We start from the raw sequence: 18,974 nt of genomic DNA, 5'->3' as shown, positions 1-18,974 counted from the left end.
AGATGCCTCCATCATCACTGACTTACAGGAGTGAGAGGGAGGGAGCAAGAGAGATGATTCATACCAATTAGCTTATATACCACTTAAGTACCGCTTTCATATTGTATCAACGAAAAACTTCCAAATGATATGAGTTACAGCAACAACAAAAAATCTCAAAGTACAGTATATATATCCTGTTAGATTTATGATAGAGAAAAAGGCCAGGTAGATCCATTACCCATCTCTCTGTACGTGGGACAGATATTTTGTTTCCTTTAATATTCAGTAAAGTCTGGGATAGATTCATCCCATGCCAGGCTTGATCTCTGGTGGTTCTTTTCTCATCTCACCAAACAATAAATACTGTGTCAAAACACACACATATATATATATATATATATATACAGTATATATAAGCTTTAATGTAGTGTCTTGGTGCTCCACTTGTTTAGTAAAGGCTGCCAGAGTGTTGAGAACAGAAAGGTTACGCTGTCACATTCTGGTGATTTGCTAACAGTTCAACCAGAAAAATGTATATTTGCAATAATTAAGGTTTGTTGTTGAACAATGTTCTTACGCTAGAGTTTGTGTTCTCTTTACAATTACAATCTTTAGAATTTTCATTATTAAATCATGATCCGCCTATTTTTGTAGCACTATTGAATGAATGACTGTTGTCACACCACTGGCCTACGGTAACAGGGTAGACGCTCCTCTTAATACATAATACATTTTCCCACCATATACAGTATACAGTATGTGGCATGAACTAGAACTTTAAGTATGTGTTATAGTCCCTTTGCGAGTTGGTATGTAGAAGTGTATTCCCACTGGGCGCAAACTGGTTGAATCAACATTGTTTGAACGTCATTTTGACGTGAAATTTATGTGGAAAATACATTGGATTTGAAAAAAATCGAAAGTAAACTGTTGTTTTGAGGCTGAAATTTCAACCACAGGATTATTTCATCATGTTAACAGATTGCAATACAGACCAACCTTGTAAAAAACACAGCACTTTGTGACTTCAGCTGATGTAAGAAGGGCTTCATAAATACATTTGATTGAAATTTGATTGATCAGAGCCACTGGCTTAATCCCATTTTTTCCACATCTCCATCTCAATCAAAAATCCAGGTTATAGAATAGGACTAAGTCAAATCAAACTTTATTTAAATTGCATTTAAAATTGGATTTGATTTAGTCCTATTCTTTTACTTAGATTTTTGGTTGAGATGGAGATGTGGAAAAAATGGGATTAAGCCAGTGGCTCTGATCAATCAAATTTCAATCAAATTTATTTATGAAGCCCTTCTTACATCAGCTGAAGTCACAAAGTGCTGTACAGAAACCCAGCCTAAAACCCCAAACAGCAAGCAATGCAGGTGTAGAAGCACGGTGGCTAGGAAAAACTCCCTAATAAGGCCAGAACCTAGGAAGAAACCTAGAGAGGAACCAGGGTATAAGGGGTGGCCAGTCCTCTTCTGGCTGTGCCGGGTGGAGATTATAACAGAACATGGCCAGGAAGTTCAAATGTTCATAAATGACCAGCAGGGTCAAATAATAATAATCACAGTGGTTGTAGAGAGTGCAACAGGTCAGCACCTCAGGAGTAAATGTCAGTTGGCTTTTCATAGCCAATCATTGAGAGTATCTCTACCGCTCCTGCTGTCTCTAGAGAGTTGAACACAGCAGGTCTGGGACAGGTAGCATGTCCGGTGAACAGGTCAGGGTTCCATAGCCGCAGGCACAACAGTTGAAACTGGAGCAGCAGCACGACCAGGTGGACTGGGGACAGCAAGGAGTCATCAGGCCAGGTAGTCCTGAGGCATGGACCTAGGGCTCAGGTCCTCAGAAAGAAAGAAAGAAAGAAATAGAGAGAGCATACTGAACTTCCAAGCAGTAGATACATCTCCTTTAAATGTTGATATTTGGTTGCATTGTCAACTCATCACAATTCAATATTACTTTTTTAATACAGTAAATAGACTGTAAGTTCAGCCTGTCTTAAAAACTAATGTAACATTCAACCTTAAAATGAGTAACACATACATGGCCACACTTTGAGGTTTCTGTAACTATACATTTCTTCTGATGTAATCATGTAAATGTTCAATATAGCATGCATAGGTCTTTGCAGGTCAGTGGAGATCTTCACAATTTCTGCACAGAATACTGAATGGTTTTGATCACTTGCACCATATACTTTTACTGTAATCTCAACTGTCATCCGGGTCATTTGGTTTTGCTATTAGATGCTATTAGATGAACATGTGAAACACATGAATCTGTTGTATGTCAACTGTGCTCCCTCTCCGGCCTCTAGGTCACCAGACTGCTCGTTAGGGCGCACAGCTGACACAGACCTGAACTCCATCACCTCCTTGATTAAATTGGGTACCAAGAGCGAGCCTTAGTTAGGACTCTGGGTAGAGTCAGCCTTAGCACATCACAGAGAAGTGAGCTGTAATGTACAGTAGACAGAAGGTCAAAGAAACGCTTATCCCTAAGTATCCATTTCCTGTCATCCATGCTATTTTGGGGTTCAGAAATATAACTAGGCTGTTCAAGAGTTCAAGAGGGGTTCAAGGGATTTGAAGAGAAGTCTTCTTCAATTGGACCTTATCTTCTTGCAAATACAATAAATAAAACCCATGTAATCTGTACATTTTTGGTCTTTTTGGGGTTTTACCCCAGTGCTTTGAGGAATCACCAGTACTCTGAATCACTAGTCATCCGTGAAGCTTTTCTCCCGCAGACTCCTGTAACAGAGATTTCCTTTCTATATTCATATTGATTTCCCCATGAATGAAGTTATACAGGAAGTATTTGATAGAAGTGTAGTTACAGTAAGTCACACTGGGGGAATGCAGCCATGTGTTGATTCCTTCCTCTTAATGGTCAATACCACAGTGGGCTGAGAAAGAAGGAGAGAAAGACAAAGAGAGGAACCATTCAACTACTTGGTGTTTATTGATGTGTGGTGTTGGACTTTAGAGAGGGACTGAGCTAGTCTGGACTCTAGTGGACTGAGGAGAGGTCAGGACTTGGTCTGATCTGTTTTGGTCTCTAGCAGTGCAGAGTGCAGTACAGTCCTAGGAGGACTGTTGGTACACAGCACATGGCTCTCGAAGTATTTCTCACAGTGCTCAGACTAACCACTGCACTCTTAGTAACTATCTGCTAAAACCTGCCAGGAATGTGGTTCTGACTCAGGGGAGCTAAGCCTTGTGCTAGGGCATGATGTGCAGGAGGTATCTGCATGTTTCTGGGCCTCATTATTCCACCCTTCACTACCAGGCCCCGTTCTGTAGTACATCTAGATATCACTCTCCCTCATGTGTTTTTGCCATTCTTCATGGCTTTACAAGATATTATCACTGAAATGCACTGTCATGCCCTCATTGACTGGATACCCAATTTTTTATCATTTTATAGGCAAGTCAGTTAAGAACAAATTCTTATTTACAATGACAGCCGCTGAACAGTGGGTTAACTGCCTTGTTCAGGGTCAGAACAACAGGTTTTTACCTTGGCAGTTTGGGGATTCAATCTAGCAACCTTTCGGTTACTGGCCCAACGCTCTAACCACTAGGCTACCTGCCTATTGTCTGGCATGCAAACCTTATGGAGTGTTAACAAATGTTGCTAAAAGTTTACTTGTGTTTTATAAATGGAACAACAAGGATGCAACAGGTTGCTTGTTTTCACCAAGCTATTTCCTCTAAAGCGAGGCTGTAGCATTTGAAACAGTTTCATATTTAGCTAGGGTCCTAAATGAAAAGCAGCATTACTGAATAAAATGGGGGATTGTGAAATTGGATGGGGTATCCCCCCTTTCCCTCTCATTGTGGTTAGAGACTTGTCTTCTCTCGGCTCCCCTTTGAAGGGAAGCAGGGTTGCGCTCGGCTCATCCACATTCTCTCTGGTTTTAAATATGAAGAGCTGGAACTGTCTTCTTTACTCCTGGCCCCCATACAGAGGGCCTGTTGTGGCCTGGGCCTGTGGTGCTGTCAATTCTGTTCATTCTCCAATTAGACAAGCTCTTCATAAGGCTTATTCTGAAGAGCAGCATGTCTAAGCCAAACCCTCAAGACATGGGTTTCTGGGCATTTGGCATGACGCTTTGCACTGTATAAATGCTCACAACAGGTTCCCCATTGTTAGCATACCACGGTCTGTGAGGACAAAGCATATAGGGATATCCCTGTAAAAACATGTTCCTTTGAAAATGGTGGCACCATAAAAATAAGTATCTTCAATATTCCACGAAGAGTTGACAAGTCGTATATAAGACTGCTTTTTTCCTGCTTTGTGGAATCTGAATCTTTTCACAAATAGGGATACCTTCTCTTTCAAGGTGACGAGACCAACATGATCAAACACATGGAGACCACAATTAGAGGACCATGCCATGATCAATCGTCAGACCTTAAATTGGGGTTGAGGAGTCGGCAGGGTATCTGGGTATGAACAAGTAGCACTGGGCCCAGACATTTCTGACAAGTCAGCCTCCATGGCCTCTCACCTCTTAGAGCTGGAGCATATAGGTGAGATGGCCCCCATGGCCCCCAGACGTAGCACAGTCAGGCTGCTGCTTGAAGGAGCGTTGGAGAGATTGCAACAATGCGGGAATGAGATTGCTGATGGGAGAGATGACCTCCCCTGTTCTAGAGTCTACCTGGGATCGTACTCCTTGAACTGGCCAGGGGTGTCGAGACGTGACTCCCTCCCCTTCTTTGATTAATTTCTGTGAAGTTCAAAGCTTGGACGGATGCGTCCTCTGGCTGTGTTGTGTGAGCCAAGGCTCTAACCTGCTTAAAGAAACACTTTCTGGTGTATGAGGACGTTTATGGCTATACAGTGCCTTCGGAAAGTATTCAGACCCCTTGACTTTTTCCACATTTCGTTACGTTACAGACTTATTCTAAAATGTATTAAATAAATCAGCAATCTACAAACAATACCCCATAATGACAAACCCGAAAACAGGTTTTTACACATTTTTGCAAATGTGTTAAAAATAAAAAACTGAAATACTTTACTTACATAGGTATTGAGACCCTTTGATATGAGGCTCGAAATTGTTTCCATTAAGCATCATTGGGATGTTTCTACAACTTGATTGGAGTTCACCTGTGGTAAATTCAATTGATTGGACATGATTGGGAAAGGCACACACCTGTTTATATAAGGTCCCACAGTTGACAGTGAATGTCAGAGCAAAAACCAAGCCATGAGGTCAAAGGAATTGTCCGTAGAGCTCCGAGACAGGGTTGTACCGAGGCACAGATCTGGGGAAGAGTATCAAAACATTTCTGCAGCATTGAAGGTCCCCAAGAACAAAGTGGCCTCCATCATTCTTAAATGGAAGAGGTTTGAACCACCAAGACTCTTCCTAGAGCTGGCCGCCCAGCCAAACTGAGCAATTGGCGGAGAAGGGCCTCTGACAGAGCTCTAGAGTTCCTCTGTGGAGATGGAAGAACTTTCCAGAAGGACAACCATCTCATGAGAATCATGAGAAACAAGATTATCTGGTTTGATGAAACCAAGATTGAGCTCTTTGGCCTGAATGCCAAGCATCACGTCTGGAGGAAACCTGGCACCGTCTCTACGGTGAAGCATGGTGGTGGCAAAATCATGCTGTGGGGATGTTTTTCAGCGGCAAGGACTTGGAGACTAGTCAGGATCGAGGGAAAGATGAACGGAGCAAAGTACAGAGAGATCCTTGATGAAAACCTATTCCAGAGCGCTCAGGACCTCAGACTGTTATCCAATAGGATAACGACCCTAAGCACACAGCCAAGACAACACAAGAGTGGCTTCGGGACAAGTCTCTGAATGTACTTGAGTGGCCCAGCCAGAGCCCAGACATGAATCCAATTGAACATCTCTGAAGAGATAGCCGTTCAGCGACGCTCCCCATTCAACTTGACAGAGCTTGAGTAGATCTGCAGAGAAGAATGGGAGAAACTCCCCAAATACAGGTGAGCCAAGCTTGCAGCGTTATACCCAAGAAGACTCGAGGCTGTAATCGCTGCCAAAGGTGCTTCAACAAAGTACTAAGTAAAGGGTCGGAAAACTTATGTAAATGTGTGTCTCTGATTGGGAACCAATTCAGGCCACCATAGACCTACATTACCTAGACATACACCAACCCCATAGATATACAAGGTTGGGGACACGCACCTCAGGGCGAGTGCGAGGACAGGGAACAGGGCGTACTGGACTGCCGAGGCACACTGTAGGCCTGCTGCATGGTGCCGGAACTGGTGGTACTGGGCTGGGGACCGTCGCTGGAGACCCCGGGCTGGGGACCGTCGCTGGAGGCCCCAGGCTGCGGACCGTCGCTGGAGGCCCCGTGCTACAGACCGTCGCTGGAGACCCCGGGCTGGGGACCGTTGCTGGAGACCCCAGGCTGCGGACCGTCGCTGGAGACCCTGGGTTGGGGACCGTCGTTTGAGGCTCCGGACTGTGGCCCGTCGTTGGATGTTCCGGACTGTGGCCCGTTGCCGGAGGTTCCGGACTGTGGCCCGTCGCCGGAGGTTCCGGACTGTGGCCCGTCGCCGGACGCTCCGGACGGGGTACTGTCGCCGGACGCTCCGGACTGGGTACTGTCGCCGGACGCTCCGGACTGGGTACTGTCGCCGGACGCTCCGGACTGGGTACTGTCGCCGGACGCTCCGGACTGGGTACTGTCGCCGGACGCTCCGGACTGGGTACTGTCGCCGGACGCGCTGGACTGGGTACTGTCGCCGGGTGCTCTGGACTGCCGAGGCGCACTGTAGGCCTGGTGCATGGTGCCGGAACTGGTGGTACAGGGCTGGGGACCGTCGCTGGAGACCCCGGGCTGGGGACCGTCGCTGGAGGCCCCAGGCTGCGGACCGTCGCTGGAGACCCTGGGTTGGGGACTGTCGTTTGAGGCTCCGGACTGTGGCCCGTCGTTGGATGTTCCGGACTGTGGCCCGTCGCCGGAGGTTCCGGACTGTGGCCCGTCGCCGGAGGTTCCGGACTGTGGCCCGTCGCCGGAGGTTCCGGACTGTGGCCCGTCGCCGGAGGTTCCGGACTGTGGCCCGTAGCCGGAGGTTCCGGACTGTGGCCCGTCACCGGACGCTCCGGACGGGGTACTGTCGCCGGGCGCTCCGGACTGGGTACTGTCGCCGGACGCTCCGGACGGGGTACTGTCGCCGGACGCTCCGGACTGGGTACTGTCGCCGGACGCGCTGGACTGGGTACTGTCGCCGGACGCTCTGGACTGCCGAGGCACACTGTAGGCCTGGTGCGTGGTGCCGGCACTGGTGCTACCGGGCTGGGGACAACGGACCTCAGGGCGAGTGCGAGGACAGGGAACAGGGCGTACTGGACTGCCGAGGCACACTGTAGGCCTGCTGCATGGTGACGGAACTGGTGGTACCGGGCTGGGGACCGTCGCTGGAGACCCCGGGCTGGGGACCGTCGCTGGAGACCCCAGGCTGGGGACCGTCGCTGGAGGCCCCGGGCTGGGGACTGTCGCTGGAGACCCCAGGCTGCGGACCGTCGCTGGAGACCCTGGGTTGGGGACTGTCGTTTGAGGCTCCGGACTGTGGCCCGTCGTTGGATGTTCCGGACTGTGGCCCGTCACCGGAGGTTCCGGACTGTGGCCCGTCGCCGGAGGTTCCGGACTGTGGCCCGTCACCGGACGCTCCGGACGGGGTACTGTCGCCGGGCGCTCCGGACTGGGTACTGTCGCCGAACGCTCCGGACTGGGTACTGTCGCCGGACGCTCCGGACTGGGTACTGTCGCCGGACGCTCCGGACTGAGTACTGTCGCCGGACGCTCCGGACTGGGCACTGTCGCCGGACGCTCCGGACTGGGTACTGTCGCCGGACGCTCTGGACTGCCGAGGCGCACTGTAGGCCTGCTGCATGGTGCCGGAACTGGTGGTACCGGGCTGGTGACACGCACCTCAGGGCATGTGCGGGGAGCAGGCACAGGACGTACTGGCTGGATGTTTATTTTCACCCTGCAAATTTGTAGGGCGCTGGCACAGGACACACTGGGCTGTGCAGACTCACTGGAGACACAGTACGCAGAGCCGGAGCAGAATATCCTGGTTCAAAAGAGGTATACTGGAGACCAGGAGCGCTGAGCCGGCATCCTCCTTCCTGGCTGGATGCCCATTCTAGCCCGGCCAATGCGAGGAGCTGGAATAGAGCGCACGGGGCTAGAATAGCACACTGGAGACACCGTGCGCTCCACCACATAACATGGTGCCTGACCAGTAACACACTCCCCACAGTAAGCACGAGGAGTTGGCTCAGGTCTCCAACCTGACTCATGCAATCTCCTTGTGTACCCCCCCACAAAAAAATGATTGGGGCTGCCTCTCGGGCTTCCGTGCTAGCCGTGTACCTTCATATCGTCGCCGTTCCTCTATTCTCCGGTATTTCTCCTCGTAGTATCGCTGTTCGGCTTTCGCTACCTCTATCTCCTCCTTAGGACGGCGATGCTCCCCCGGCTGTGTCCAGGGCCCTGCTCCATCTAATATCTCCTCCCAAGTCCATTTCCTCATTAAGCGCTGTTCCTCCTTTTCACGCTACTTGGTCCTGGTTTGGTGGGTTATTCTGTCACGGTTGTCGCATAGAGGAGACCAAGGCGCAGCGTGATATGAATACATTCCTCTTTTAATAAAGAAAGAACACTAAACAAACTAACAAAACGACCGTGACGCTATATAGAATGAGTGCTGACATGCAACTACACATAGGCAATAACCCACAAAACCAAAATGGAAAATGGCAACCTAAATAGGATCCCCAATCAGAGACAACGATAAACAGCTGCCTCTGATTGGGAACCAATTCAGGCCACCATAGACCTAGATATACAAAAACCCTAGAAAGGACGAAAACACACATACCCACCCTAGTCACACCCTGACCTGACCAAAATAATACATAAAACATAGATCACTAATATCAGGGCGTGACAATGTGATATTTCTGATGTTTTTTATATTTTAATACATTTGCTAACATTTGTGGTATTGTGTGTAGATTGATGAGGAAAAAAACAATTGAATCAATTTTAGAATATGGCTGTGACTTAATTAACATAATGTGGAAAAAGTCAAGGAGTCTGAATACTTTCCGAATGCACTGTACATTGTGTAGAGTGTACAATTGTACACATTTAGAATGTTCATTTCAACATCATAATCAAAGTGGATTTGTCTCTTTTTCTGACGAACATCAAAATGAATCACAATCATCATCAAATTACAACAGTTTTGTTATAGGCCTACACTAAAACCTGGCTTCAGCCTGCTCAAAGATCCGCAGGTTTGACAATTGAGCAAATCGATACCCAGTAACACAGGGATCTTCAAACTTTTCTTGCCCAGGGACTGCCGCCCTGGCAAACCGGCGACCCAGGGACCCCTGGCGACCCAGGGACCCCAGAGACTGCCGCCCAGGCAAACCGGCGACCCAGGGACCCCTGGCGACCCAGGGACCCCAGGGACTGCCGCCCAGGCAAACCAGCGACCCAGGGACCCCTGGCGACCCAGGGACCCCAGGGACTGCCGCCCAGGCAAACCGGCAACCCAGGGACCCCTATCATGATTTTTTTTAAATCATCAGGTGAATGATAATGGCAAGGAGAAATCTACATTTAAAATGAATAGTACAGTGGAAGTTGGAAGTTTACATACACTTAGGTTGGGGTCATTAATACTCGTTTTTCTACCACTCAACAACTTTCTTGTTAACAAACTATAGTTTTGGCAAGTTGATTAGGACATTTACTTTGTGCATGACTCAAGTAATTTTTCAAACAATTGTTTACAGACAGATTATTTCACTTATAATTCACTGTATCACAATCCCAGTTGGTCAGAAGTTTACATACACTAAGTTGACTGTGCCTTTAAACAGCTTGGAAAGTTCCAGAAAATTATGTCATGGCTTTAGAAGCTTCTGATAGGCTAATTGACATCATTTGAGTCAATTGATGGTGTACCTGTAAATGTATTTCAAGGCCTATCTTCAAACTCACTGCCTCTTTACTTGACATCATGGTAAAATCCAAATAAATCAGCCAAGACCTCAGAAAACAATTGTAGACCTCCTCAATGCCTGAAGATACCATGTTCCTCTGTACAAACAATAGTTTGCAAGTATAAACACCATGGGACCACGCAGCCGTCATACCACTCAGGAAGGAGATACCTTCTGTCTCCTAGAGATGAACGTACTTTGGTGCGAAAATTACAAATCAATCTCAGAACAACAGCAAAGGACCTTGTGAAGATCCTGGAGGAAACAGGTACAAATGTATCTATATCCACTGTAAAACAAGTTCTATTTCGACATAACTGGAAAGGCCACTCAGCAAGGAAGAAGCAACTGCTCCAAAACTGCCATAAAAAAGCCAGACTACATTTTGCAACTGCACATGGGAACAAAGATCATACTTTTTGGAGAAATGTCCTCTGGTCTGATGAAACGAAAATAGAACTGTTTGGCCATAATGACCATCGTTATGTTTGGAGGAAAAAGGGAAGCCTTGCAAGCCGAAGAACACCATCCCAACCGTGAAGCACGGGGGTGACAGCATCATGTTGTAGGGGTGTTTTGCTGCAGTAGGGAGTGGTGCACTTCACAAAATAGATGGCATCATGAGGCAGGGAAATTAGGTGGATATATTGAAGCAACATCTCAAAACATCAGTCAGGAAGTTAAAGCTTGGTTGAAAATGGGTCTTCCAAATGGACAATGACCCCAAGCATACTTCCAAAGTTGTGGCGAAATGGCTTAAGGACAACAAAGTCAAGGTATTGGAGTGACCATCACAAAGCCCTGACCTCAATCCCATAGAAAATTTGTGGGCAGAACTGAAAAAGCGTGTGCGAGCAAGGAGGCCTACAAACCTGACTCAGTTACACCAGTTCTGTCAGGAGGAATGGGACAAAATTCACTTATTGTGGGAAGCTTGTGGAAGGCTACCCAGAACGTTTGACGCAAGTTAAACAATTTAAGGGCAATGCTACCAAATAGTAATTGAGTGTATGTAAACTTCTGACCCGCTGGGAATGTGATGAAAGAAATAAAAGCTGAAATAAATCATTCTCTCTGCTATTATTCTGACATTTCACATTCTTAAAATAAAGTGGTGATCCTAACTGACCTAAAACAGGGAATTTTTACTAGGATTAAATGTCAGGAATTGTGAAAAACTGAGTTTAAAATGATTTGGCTAAGGTGTATTTAAACTTCCCGACTTCAACTGTAGATAGCAGCTGTTTAGTTGGTTAAACAAAGGTTATCTATGTGTTGGCAAAAATGAATGACCAAGTCAAGAAAGTTTATCAGCAGCCAGTGGTACTTGCCGCAACTGGTACTTGCGGGTGGTTTATAAAAAATAAAATAAATGTTTATTTTACCACTTTTAGAAAATATATCTACTGTATATTACCGCAGACACCCTGCAGTAACTCTGCGGACCCTTTGAATACCCTGCAGTAACAGACAGAACGTTTTTAACATCTTGCAGCATGACAAGTAACACAGAGCATTAGTGGTGAAAGGAAGTGCTGAGTCTGACTGGATCACTGATCATCAGTAATACAGTCGCGACATGGCAAATTACCAGCAGTAGCCTCATAAACGTGCGTCCACCAGACCTTTGAAAGCATAATTTTTCATCCTTTCCCGTTAGAGTCGCGAGACACTGTCCTATGTGGGGAAAGGAGGAGAAGGGGGGGGGGGCGAGAAAGAGGGAGGATGAGAGGGAGAAATTGAATGAGGGACAGAGAGTGAAGAGAGGAGAGGATCCTCCAAAAAAACAAAGCAAGCGAAACTGCAGAGCGAATGTGCACTGTTCGAGCGCCGCACTGGTTTCTTTCCATTCACTACGCATGGCTGCGTAGCTCCTTTCTCATCTAGTTTTGTTTCATAAAGTTCTGTGGCGGAGGCAAGGGGGTCTCTGCTGTGAAAGATGGACCATTTAAAGAGGACGGCGGCGTGCAGGAGAATACAGCTATTTCTTATAATAATGTTCCACGCAACTACGGCACAAGCTGGTAAAGTATATGTTGGAATGCACCTGCTAATAAACAAAGTGATCGTTTCATTGTATGGATTGACATGGGTAGTGGACCCTTTTATTCATTTTCTTTGTTGATAATAGGCTACAAAATGTCATGTTCGGTTAACTTGCTACCGCATTTCTTTATAGAAAGTTCTGGACACTTCAACAGAAACCAAACAAAAGTATATAAGGTGTGAATTTGGTCGCAACTGTTAGCCGCATAATAATGTAATTGTAAAAGGCTCCGTCTGATCCCATTGGATATTTGACGATTCTGGATTGAACTTGTCCACTGGGTTGCTCGGGCTCGGGATTAATTTCGAAAGCAGTATTTAATGATTTGTTAAACCCCTTAAAATAATACAAATGGTAACTCTTCCCCTCGCTGTAATTTTGGCATTTTAAAGTTTAAAAAAAATGTAAAGCAAAAAATGTATAAATCAAGAAGTCTAAGTTTTATAAATCAAGCATGATTCATAATGTATTGCCTATTCTGTGCGTCACTGAGCATTGGCGGTGTGTGATGGATGGTTACCTCAGTTTGTCAAATTCCTCTCATTGCAAGTTAATCATAATAATTTAGCATCGTTTTGTTTTTGCATATTAATGTGTCCTCTAACCCATGTCCATTCTTGTATGCTTCATCCATTTGGATGTTGGGCTCAGTTTTCTCTGTGAGTGAGGAGGGAAGCGATTACCCCTGGAACACTGTCATGTTTGCGTTTGCTCGTGACTGGTGTCGGTTTACTGTGAAACGGTTTAATGTTGGTTTTAGAAGGAGGTGAATGACAGAACACTGACCGACCTGAGTAGATTAAAATTCTTGTCATGGAGCTGTTTTAAAAGGTGCTCACATAGGCTTCACGAAAAGGAGCTTGGTGTGACTATTCATCGTAAAAAAAAAACTGTCTTCGAGCCATTTGCTAAACATGTATTAATTCATAACACATTTTGTTGTTTGTCACAGTGTTGTTCTTGTGTAATTGGTATGGTATGATGGAGATGGAGCATTTCAGTTTCCTTATGAACCTTTATGCCTAACTTTATTCCTTTGATATTCTAGATCCAGCTCATTAATATAACATATTTTAATAGGATTAGATACTATGGAGGAAATAAGGTATTATCGAGAATTTGGGTTTTGGGTTTAGACCAGCTGCGAAATTAGTGTACGGAAGGAGCTGATTTCTGTTGCTTTTAGTTCTGGAGCCATGACAACATGCCTCCATGTTCTACCTACATAACAAAGATATGGTGAGGCCTGTCTATGTTTGTGGCCTGATTACAGGCTTATGGGCATGCTCAGCTGCCACTGCAGGTATGAAGCCATTATACATTGCCTTCGGAAAGTATTCAGACCCCTAGACTTTTTCCACATTTTAATAAGTTACAGCCTTATTCTAATATTGGAGAAAATAAAATCCACAACAATCTACACACCATACCCCATAATGACAAACCCGAAAACAGGTTTTTAGAAATGTTTGCTAATTTATTAAAAATAAAAAACAGAAATACCTTATTTAAATAAGTATTCAGACCCTTTGCTATAAGACTCGAAATTGAGCTCAGGTGCAACCTGTTTCCATTGATCATCCTTGAGATGTTTCTACAACTTGATTGGAGTCCACCTGTGGTAAATTCAATTGTATAGACATGATTTGAAAAGGCACACACTTGTGTATACAAGGTCCCACAGTTGACAGTGCATGTCAGAGTAAAAACCAAGCCATGAAGTTGGAGGAATTGTCCGTAGAGCTCAGCGACAGGGTTGTGTCAAGGCACAGATCTGGGGAAGGGTACCAAAACATTTCTGCAGCATTGAAGGTCCCCAAGAACACAGTGGCCTCCATCATTCTTAAATGGAAGAAGTTTGGAACCACCAAGACTCTTCCTAGAGCTGGCCGCCCAGCCAAACTGAGCAATCGGGGGAGAAGGGCCTTGGTCAGAGAGGTAACCAGGAACCCGATGGTCACTCTAACAGAGCTCCAGAGTTCCTCTGTGGAGATGGGAGAACCTTCCAGAAGGACAACCATCTCTGCAGCACTCCACCAATCAGGGCTTTATGGTAGAGTGGCCAGACGGAAGCCACTCCTCAGTAAAAGGCACATGACAGCCCACTTGGAGTTTGCCAAAAGTTACCGAAAGACTCTCAGACCATGAGAAACAAGATTCTCTGGTCTGATGAAACCAAGATTGAAATCTTTGGCCTAAATGCCAAGCATTACATCTGGAGGAAATATGCTGGTGGCGGAATCATGCTGTGGGTATGTTTTTCAGCAGCTGGGACTGGGAGACTAGTCAGGATCGAGGGAAAGATGAACGGAGCAAAGTACAGGGAGATCCTTGATGAAAACCTGCTCCAGAGCGCTCAGCACCTCAGAATGGGGAGAAGGTTCAGCTTCCAACAGGACAACGACCCTAAGCACACAGCCAAGACAACACAGGAGTGGCTTCGGGACAAGTGTCTGAAGGTCCTTGAGTGGCCCAGCCAGAACCCGGATTTAAACCTGATTGAACATCTCTGGAGAGACCTGAAAATAGCTGTGAAGCAACTCTCCCCGTCCAACCTTACAGAGCTTGAGAGGATCTGCAGAGGAGAATGGGAGAAATTCCCCAAATACAGGTTTGCCAAGCTTGTAGCGTCATACCCAAGAAGACTCGAGACTGTAATCGCTGCCAAAGGTGCTTCAACAAAGTACTGAGTAAAGGGTCTGAATACTTATGTAAATTTAATATTTCAGTTTTTTATTTTTAACAAATTTGCCAACATTTCTAAAAACCTGTTTTTGCTTTGTCATTATGAGGTATTGTGTGTAGATTGATGAGGGGAAAAAAAACGATTTAATAAATTTTAGAATAAGGCTGTAACGTAACAAAATGTGAAAAAGTCAAGGGATCTGAATACTTTCTGAAGGCACTGTATAATACTACCAATAAAAACTTCAGATGACAGTTTGAACTGAGAGTCTGAACTCAACTAGACGTCTGACACACTTGGGCTATTAGGCCTGCCATGAGCAGCAATAAAGCTACGCCCTCTGGTAGTGTTTTTTTCAGTGTCTTAGACCCGCAGCATTTGACTGTTTCCTTGCAGGTGCTCCATTATAGAGGCTAGACTTTACCGCCAAATGCTTACTTATTTGAGACCCTGTTGTTTGTGTTGGTGTGGTTGGGTTGTCTGTAATGAGGGGTGATATTGTGAGTCAGAGAATAGTCTGATGGCTTGAACGTGTTGGAGCTGTGGGGAATTGTATGGTCTTGCTCTACTGTGCTGATATGACAGTACAGGATAAGTGATGGTGTTTGATAATGTGTGGACTGGGCCAGTGTGAGTGGGAGAATGTTTTCACATGTGCCTGGGAGCGCATCAAGACTGTGCTTTGTAGTCATGTTTGACGACAGGAAGAGAGACATTCTTGCACACGTCCACAGTTTGTGACTCCTCTGTTCCTCGGCCCCTTCACATTTTTTCAATCTCTCCTTTCTTTTCTCTTCTTTTTCTTTTGCTGTTAAAAGACACAGGAAAGAGGGGGTTTGTTTAGATTTCATATGCTGCATCTCCTCCTCATCTACATTCTCCTCCCTCCCTGTGTCCCCCCCTGCCTCCCCCCACCTTCCCCATCCTGGCAGTATGACAGAGGGGAATTCACGCGTGCAGTCCCCTCTCTGAATCCCATTTGATCCTGCCGCCTTGCTGTTCCTGCACCAGACTCCCAGAGGAGAGGACAAGTCATGTTCCTCTTTGATCACGCTACAAATGAGCCTGGGAAATAGAAACCAATGAAAAAAAAGAGGACCATTTTAGAAAGGAACTAAAAAGAGGAGAGGAAAGTTTGATGCCTGTTAGTGCTATCAGCATCCGCTGTCACAGGAATCGTGTTCCTAATGGAAAGATGTGAAACATGAAAAGATGCTGAAGTGCTTGTTATTATCTCCACCTGAAACAAAGACATGTGTCCCCTGTTCTGTTGGTGTGGATCTTGGCTGGCATTTAGCCTTTTTTCTGCAAAACTGTTAGAAATAGGAATCCCCTGTCATCCAATATGTGTAAATAATATCAAACGTCTCTGTCAAAAATCTATGCTAAGCAATAAACATCTGGCTCCCAGAAACAGAACAAGAAGAAGCACTCCTCCCCCAGCCCAGCTACGGGTCTCTATGTTTCAGAGCTGTAGACGGCTCATTCCTCTCTTAGAAGAATGGGGATTGAGGCCCTTTCTGCACAAAGAGACCCATACGGAACAGTCCCCTCTCTCTGTGGTGTCCTCCAGCCTGTCATACAGGCCTTTATTCCAGGTCGAGCCTTATCAGAGCCATACATCATATCTTAACCTCCTAGGGAATCTTGACAGTTAGTTAGCTATCTGACCAGAACCATCTGCAGTCTTATCTTAACAATATACAAGTCAAATTATACGGATGGCCTGGCTGTTTTAACTTGGATACAACGTCCTCTTCATACGGCCCAGTCAGTGTCCATTACTGTAAGCACTGACACCAGGTAGTAAACTTTAACAGGGTATAGTGCAACGTGAACCACAGTAAATCAGCTTTACAATAGCAAGAAATGCATCAAGTTATCGTCAACAACTGAGTGGAGTGAACAAAGAGAAACTGCCTGTACAACAGTGGAGGCTGCTGATTGGAGGACGGCTCATAATAAAGGTTGGAACGGAGTAAAAGGAATGGTATCAAACACATGGACACCATGCATTTGATGTATTTGATACTTTCCACCTACTCCCCTGCAGCCATTACCACGAGCCCATCCTCCCTAATTAAGTTGCCACCAACCTCCTGTGCTGTACAAGTACACATGTGCAATGCATGTAGCATGTTTGTGAAGGGTGGGAGTGGCATGTTTTGGTTGCGGGAGCTCTGGTATTGCACACCATGCTAACTCAATGTTAGGATGTTTGAGAGAGTGATTGATTGTAAGAATTGACTGGAATTTGTTGTATTTGTGTGTGTGTGTGGTGTGTGTGTGTGCGTGCAAGTGTCTCTGTGTGTGTCCCCGTGCATGCGTGCAAGTGTCTCTCTCTCTCTCTGTGTGTGTGTCCGTGTGTGTGTGTATGTATGTCCGTGTGTGTGTGCGGTGAGTGTATAGTGGACAGAGAGCCCCGGGGCAGGTGTTTCCTCTATGGGGCCAGCAGCAGTAGGCCAGTCTGGCCCTCATCTCATGCAGTGAGTAAACATCAGCAGAACAAACTGTGGAGCTAGAAGAATGTCAGGGTGACGTGCGAGGAAGGGAGATGTGGAACCAAACTCAAATCTGTCCAGACAACACACACTCTCCACTCACACACTCCTCCACGCACATACTGACCCTTAGCCTTGCCACTGAGATTAGCTATTGACCCACATTCACAACTCACAGAGTAATCACTGTTACAAATATGCAAAGAGGTGGCAATGTAGAGACAAAATCGACCTGAATGAGACTGTTATTATGAGTGAGCTTGTACTCTACAGAACAGAATGGACTGATAGCATATCAGTGAAAGAACCCACATGCTCAGATCCGTCAGGCTCACACATGTTCTGTCCGTGTTCCTGAGCTGTTGGAGCGTGGAGGAGTGTGTGTGTGTATTTTGTGTGTGTGTTGGAGCATGTAGGAGAGAGGAGAGCTAGGATTCAGCAGCATAGCAGCAGGCGGAGGATTCCACGTCGGTCTCCCACACAACCAACGGTTTGAATGGCTCCCAAGCTCCCCAGTGATAACTCAAAGCAGACCCAGTGCTAGCCCCTGTCCCACAGTTGTGTTGGAAGAATTCTTCGAACACAACACATTCCTCTGTCTCTCTATGTAAATCTTTTAACAAACCCCGTTTGCTTGATAGTGGACATATCATATTCTCCGTTCCTCCGTTCCTCTAGCCTATCTCTCCTTCTCTGTTTGAAAGTGAGTGAAGAGTGGGTTTCCCAGACAGGCCGATGATAGACAGACAAACGGACAGACAAGGATGGAGCAGCAGATTGAGTAGTCGACACAGACTGAGAGGCAGAAAACAAACCACAATGTTTAATGACCTGATTTTATAGCGTGGGTTGTTTGCTATTATGTTTTTGTATTGTTACGAAGTGTGTTTTTGTGTGTACTGTGTGTGTATGTGTGTGAGTAGGACTATGTGTGTGAGTAGGCATGTGTGTGTGAGTAGGACTATGTGTGTGAGTAGACATGTGTGTGTGAGTAGGACTATGTGTGTGTGAGTAGGACTATGTGTGTGAGTAGGCATGTGTGTGTGAGTAGGACTATGTGTGTGAGTAGGCATGTGTGTGTGAGTAGGACTATGTGTGTGTGAGTAGGACTATGTGTGTGAGTAGGCTTGTGTGTGTGAGTAGGACTATGTGTGTGAGTAGAACTACAGTATGTATGTGAGTAGGACTATGTGTGTGAGTAGGACTATGTGTGTGAGTAGGCATGTGTGTGTGAGTAGGACTATGTGTGTGAGTAGAACTACAGTATGTATGTGAGAAGGACCTTGTGTGTGAGGACTATGTGTGTGAGTAGGACTATGTGTGTGAGTAGGACTATGTGTGTGAGAAGGACTATGTGTGTGAGAAGGACTATGTGTGTGAGTAGGACTATGTGTGTGAGTAGGACTATGTCTGTGAGAAGGACTATGTGTGTGAGGACTATGTGTGTGAGAAGGACTATGTGTGTGAGGACTATGTGTGTGAGTAGGACTATGTGTGTGAGTAGATGCGCGTGGACAGCAGTGGACCCAATTCAGGCTACAAGTTCATCCCTAATGACAATCTCAGTCATCTCAGATGCAATAAATCCAACTACTAACAGATTAGATTTGTTTAGAAAAATGTATGCTATTTATGTTTGTGTAGCATAATATTAATCAACAAATCAATGTACATGCAAAAACAGGTATTGAAACAAACAATTCTGAAAATCAACCAACAA

The 18,974-nt window shown here is 45.8% G+C and overlaps 1 protein-coding gene across 3 annotated transcripts in view; it reads left to right on the top strand.

The window, feature by feature from the left end:
* Nucleotides 1-11,769: 11,769 nt before the first annotated feature.
* Nucleotides 11,770-18,974, top strand: part of LOC109891973 (collagen alpha-1(V) chain) — a 93,445-nt gene continuing 86,240 nt past the window's right edge. For 2 of the 3 annotated variants that reach the window (XM_031827508.1, XM_031827506.1), the window contains exon 1: nucleotides 11,773-12,044. In XM_031827508.1, the coding sequence (XP_031683368.1) occupies nucleotides 11,960-12,044 (85 nt within the window). In that variant the 5' untranslated portion in view covers nucleotides 11,773-11,959. Of the gene's footprint in view, nucleotides 12,045-18,974 lie in introns of all 3 variants that reach the window. The other variant, XM_031827507.1, reaches the window with a different exon arrangement.

The sequence above is a fragment of the Oncorhynchus kisutch genome, linkage group LG6 (assembly GCF_002021735.2).
Source record: "Oncorhynchus kisutch isolate 150728-3 linkage group LG6, Okis_V2, whole genome shotgun sequence".
Taxonomy (NCBI): domain Eukaryota; kingdom Metazoa; phylum Chordata; class Actinopteri; order Salmoniformes; family Salmonidae; genus Oncorhynchus; species Oncorhynchus kisutch.
The sequence above is the reverse complement of the archived record's forward strand: the minus strand, read 5'-3'. Positions and strand labels throughout refer to the sequence as shown.